Source organism: Puntigrus tetrazona, chromosome 13, assembly GCF_018831695.1.
Source record: "Puntigrus tetrazona isolate hp1 chromosome 13, ASM1883169v1, whole genome shotgun sequence".
In the NCBI taxonomy this organism is placed as follows: Eukaryota; Metazoa; Chordata; class Actinopteri; order Cypriniformes; family Cyprinidae; genus Puntigrus; species Puntigrus tetrazona.
This window is the reverse complement of record NC_056711.1, coordinates 22,795,110-22,800,417: the sequence shown is the minus strand read 5'-3', so window position 1 is coordinate 22,800,417 and position 5,308 is coordinate 22,795,110. Positions and strand designations below refer to the sequence as shown.

At 34.6% G+C, this 5,308-nt stretch overlaps 1 protein-coding gene across 1 annotated transcript in view; it reads right to left on the bottom strand.

Annotated features, from left to right (window-relative positions):
- The window catches only part of LOC122356265 (islet cell autoantigen 1-like), a 6,514-nt gene extending 1,546 nt beyond the window's left edge, over window positions 1-4,968 (bottom strand). The window contains 11 exon segments of the mRNA XM_043254795.1: window positions 37-117; window positions 768-1,010; window positions 1,090-1,139; window positions 1,213-1,301; window positions 2,364-2,462; window positions 2,623-2,748; window positions 2,924-3,122; window positions 3,198-3,295; window positions 3,297-3,322; window positions 4,639-4,711; window positions 4,792-4,968. Of these exon segments, the coding sequence (XP_043110730.1) occupies window positions 37-117; window positions 768-1,010; window positions 1,090-1,139; window positions 1,213-1,301; window positions 2,364-2,462; window positions 2,623-2,748; window positions 2,924-3,122; window positions 3,198-3,295; window positions 3,297-3,322; window positions 4,639-4,711; window positions 4,792-4,968 (1,261 nt within the window).
- Window positions 4,969-5,308: the final 340 nt, after the last annotated feature.

Sequence of the window (5,308 nt, the reverse complement as noted above, 5' to 3'; positions counted from 1 at the left end):
TGACTGAATATTTTAAATGACTCGGATCATATTTACCTTTCACTGCAGGTTTGGAAGAGTTTTGACTTGCTACAGATGAGCTTTCAGGAACATTCTGTGGAATGGCTGTTGTCCAACCTAGATGATGTTTAAGAGCAATTACAATAGATTTACTTTTTTTTCCCACCGGTTGTGGAATATTAAACCGACTTAATTTCAGAATTAAGAACGTTAGGAAAGATTTAAAATAAACCCAGCCCTTTTGAACATTCTAAAAAATCCTGAACAAATGCATCATGTTTTCACATAAATACGAAGCAGCACAATTGTTTTCAACATTAATAAACAGCAAATCATCCTATAACGATGATCTATTAAGGACCATGTGACACTGAAGAGTAATGATCCTAAAAAATTCAGCTTGGCATGACAGGAATAAACTACATTTTAAAATACATTTCAAAATAAAACAGTTATTTTAAATTGTAATTAGTAAATAGTTTTACTCTATTTTGATCAAGTAAAGGTAGCCTTTCTATTTTTAGAACATTTTCCTTTTGTGTCGTTTGATGCTCCATTATCGCGTAACATTGTTAATGTATTGACTAACATGATCAAACGATGAGCAATACATTTATTACAGTGTTTCTTAATCTTTGTCAATGCTGAAATGAGGTTCATGTAATGAACCTTACTGTAAAGTGTTACCTATTACAGCTGCATCATCTATTTCAGACAGAAGATACAGATTTCACTCTGTCACTTTCTGGTCAGATGTTTCTGCTGACCTGAGACTGTGGACTGCAGGTCGTTCATGTTCTGGTCGAGCAGTTTAGAAGGTAGAAAGAAAGCGGGCTCTTCCTCAGACGGCTGCGTCTCGGCTCTGCTGCCTCCGGCCAGATCGTCTTCCCCAAACACCTCGTGCCATTCCTGTGAGAAACCTCCATCCTCCAGAGAACTGCTGCCCAGAATCTCATTCAACAAACTCAAGCCGTCCTTCTCCTGGCCGCCGGAGAAAGCCTCGTCATTTCCTGTGCATACAGTGTCGCCGGTTTAAGGACGAACTTCACTTCATCTGCGGATAAAACTCAGCTTTTATAAAAGCTTTACCTGTTTGCACGAGCTTACTGCTCAGAGTTTCTTCTTCAATTGAAATCAGTCTGAAAGAAAGATATGAGCGATTAGAGGTTTTACACGTCAAACTACAATAAATGAGGACAGAGTAGCTCCTACGTTTCATCTGTGCTCTGACTCGTCTCCTCATCTTCTGCTTTTGCCTTCATTTTCTTCTTTACTTTTTTCTTTGCAGCTTGATCTGAACCCTGCGGTTTCGGACACAGCAGATTTGTTGGAAGTGCATCATAAAATCACTGCTTGTGTGTCTAAATAACGAAATGGTATACTATCAATTACTTTTTTATCACAGATCTCAAACAAAAGCCTATTTTGGGATGATTAATCAATAAGCAGCAGGTTTCTGTTGTGACATCTTGTTAAACCATTTCTCGACTGCTGACAATATCAAAAGGATATTATACTTGAGAACTGAGATATCCAAAATATAAAAAAAAACCTCTTATTCTGAATGAATAAATGGTAAAAAAATATTATTATATTATTAAAAATTTAAATTACTTTTTTATATTTTTATATATTTTAAAATATAATTTATTTCTGTGATGCAAAGCTGAATTTTCCTCTTCAAGGTCACATGCAGAAATCGTTCTAATATGCTCAAGAAACAATTATTCTCATCATGATTTATGATTCAACATTTATGCTTCCTTACAGTTGTAGAAAACTATGATAGTTCAAAAGAAAATTTAATCAAAAGAAAATCGTTTTTAATTTAATGCATCTAAGTAATTAAAAATAATAATCTTACTGATCCCAAACATTTGAAGTGTATTTTTTCAATCCAAAATATGCTATTCAAAATAAATAAATAAATATATAAATAAATAACCAGTCTTAAGTTGCTGGATATATTTGTAGCAATAGCCAACAATACATTGTATGGTCAAAATTACATATATTTTTCTTTTATGCCAAAAATCATTTGGATATTAAGTAAAGATCATGTTCCATGAAGATATTTTGTACATTTTTAAAAACGTAGTTTTGATAAGTAATATGCATTGCTAAGAACTTCATTTGGAAATATAAAAATATAAATATAAGAATGATCTTTCTTTTAAATTAAAAATATAGAGAAAAAACCTAAATCTAACTGATTTAGATTTTAAAAATTCAGAAATCTAACTCAATGGAACAAACATGTTTTAAGACAAAATAACAGCCATGAAAGCAAACACTCGTATGAATAAATGTGAATATTATCAAACTTGTATATAATCAGATTGGTTTCTTCTGAAAGCCCTCACCCCCAGAGCTGAAGCCTCATGAGTCTGGCAGCCTTTGAAGCTCTCATGAATAGCAGCCATAGTGTGAGAGGTTTTCTCCCAGAAATGTAGCAATGTAGTCTGAAATAGACGAAAAGACATATTTATCTCCATGATGTGTCTTTCTGGAAGGCTTTATTCTGAGTCACCTTTAACAGTTAATTTAGATACAAATAAAATTGATAATAATTGAAAGAAATTTAAAAAAGCATTTGCAACGCTCACTGATCAGCTAAATCACCTGATACGTTGTCAGAACGTGTGAGAGCAGATTACAGCGGCTGGCTCCGAGCAGATCAACCTTCTGACACACATCATTCTTCAGTTTGTCAAAACTCGTCTTGGTATGACGCACCTGAGTCTGAACCTGAGGGATGAAAGAAGATGAAACCGCTGCCCATCAAAAACAACCGGCAGAAGAAAGAAGAGGTACAGCTGAACTGGGACGTTTCTAGAAGACGTTCATGAGAACAATTAGAAGAGCATTACTCCTTCTGCTGGAGAAACGCTTTCCCTGCAGTCGCTGCCAGGCTGAGACTGACCTTACGGAACTTCTCCATCTGCTTGTGCGTGTCGGGGTCCAGCTCCTGAGAAACGTCCTTCATCCACAGCAGAGCTCCTCTGTACTCGGTCCGTGACTGCTCCATCCTGTTCACCGTCAGCCACGTGTCGGAAATGGGTCGGTAACGAAACGTCTCCACCTCCTGATAAAGACGGCCCAGGGGACCTCGCAGCGCCAGCCTGCAGGGAGAAACCAATGAACCAAACGAAGAAGAAGATCCAAACCGTCGCATTTGATCGGAAGCTTGAAGAGACCTTTGCTGTGAGGAGAAGCAGAGAGCTTTCCCAGTAGCTTGCATGATCTTTCCAGTATGACTTTTGTCCTGAGAGCCCTGTGAACGCAGGAACCGACTCCAGTTCATTCTCCTCCTGGGACAAAACTAAAAAAGAGCATCACAATTTAGCCACATAAATACCATTTTGATTGAAATCTAGCTTTATGTTTAAAAGTTTTAACTGGACATTCCCAAAAAATAAAGCTTCTAAATGTTTTTTTTTTTTTTTGGAGAGCGTCATAGAAGAATCGTTTTGGGTTTAATGGTTTAATTTAAAATATATTAACTTTAGGCGTAAATGTAATATCAAATAACATTAAAGTTAAAATTATAGTCAAGTATGTGTTTTAGCACGTAAATAAGTGTCATTTTTAAGTATTAGAAAATATTATTTAAAATGTACTTAAAAGTAAAAAAAAAACATTATTATATTATTTGCAAGTATTTTAAAAATATACTTTTAAGACAGGAAGTACAATATATTGCACATTTAATACAATTAAGCATTTTTTTTTAACAAGTGATCAATGAATATTAATAAACGTGAATTTTTAGTGTACTCATCACATACATGACAGTTTTAAGTGTTATTTGAAGGGCACTTAAGTAAAGGCTCAATTAAGGTTTTTTTTTTTTTTTTTTTTTGCCATTGAAGGACCATTTAGTTTTTCCCAAAGATCATTCCAGTGATCAGATCCAAGTGCAAAGACAATTTTAATAATCTAACAAGCATTATTTTTTTCTACTATAAAGAACCTGTTAAGCATTTGGAGGGTGCTGTAGATGTGAAATAAAAGTAAGTCCTCGCCTGATAATGTTTAAATGACAACTGAGTACCTTTAAGATACATTAATGTTAAGTGTAACATCAAGCAACAGATACTTAAAGCACTTTAAAACAAGCTTAATTTTTAAGTATGACAAAATTATTAAAATTACAATAATGCAGTAGTTTTTACTTTGAAGTATATTTTAAGTAATTGTAATTTTAAAAAAGTAATTAAGCATTAAAAGTACACTTTTGTGTGTTAAGTAACATGACATGTTATACTCTTGAAATACACTTTCAAGTGACTTGGTATCATTTTAGCATAGGGACCGGTTCTAGTTAACTAGTTGTTCGTATTATTAACATTAACTTTTTATTAGTGGCCATATTCTGCATTCCTAATTCTACTCAGTGCCTAAACTCAGCAACTACCTTATGAACTATTAATAAATATCAAGTTTAAAATGCAAAAGTACAAAAGTTGTAATGTGTGTTTTTAATAGTGACCTTGAAATAAAGTGCGATATTTTATTTCCCCAATATTAGATTATCTGCAAGTATTATTTAATATACTTTTAATATCTGACGTACAATGAAGCTTTTTGCAAGCGTGTGCATTACGTTAATATTAATAAAATTGGCAGTTTACTCACAGCTGATTCTCCTTTGATACTGCTCGATCACCTTAAGGAGCTCCATGCATGTTCTCTGTACTGAATGAAACACCTGAAGGGAAGCGTGAAAACCCACATTCATCACACGATCGTCTCATTCAGACCCAGAGGAAAGTTTGGACCGTCCCTCACCTCCAGTTTAGCGTCCAGATCAGCATCGGAAGCCACAACATGCTCATCCTCCTTCTTCCCTGTGACTTTGATCAGCGTCTGCTTGGTTTTCCAGTACTTCTGCTGGAACTTATTGACCACGGAGGATTCTTGACTTTGGAGGAGGTGATCAAATGAGAATCGCCTCTGCGAAAACATGACAAACCAATTACAGGCGTCTCGTTTGTTTTACGAGCTTGCTGTTTTATAATGAATGTCTGCATACTCACTGGTTCCCTTTATCCATGTTTGTCAGGTATCTGAAATGAAAATAATTTTTTTATTGTAGTTAACTGTCAAAAGTGTCACATTTAAAGGTGTAACTCTTTGTTATAATTTATAGAAGATAATTAGCCATTGTGTTATTGGACACCTGCTAATGTTTATCATTGAAATAATACACTGAACATACAGGCCTCTTATTTCTCTCTCACGTGCATTTTTATGCAGGAACGTATTATCTTTATCAATAAACCTAATTGATAACATCTACACTACA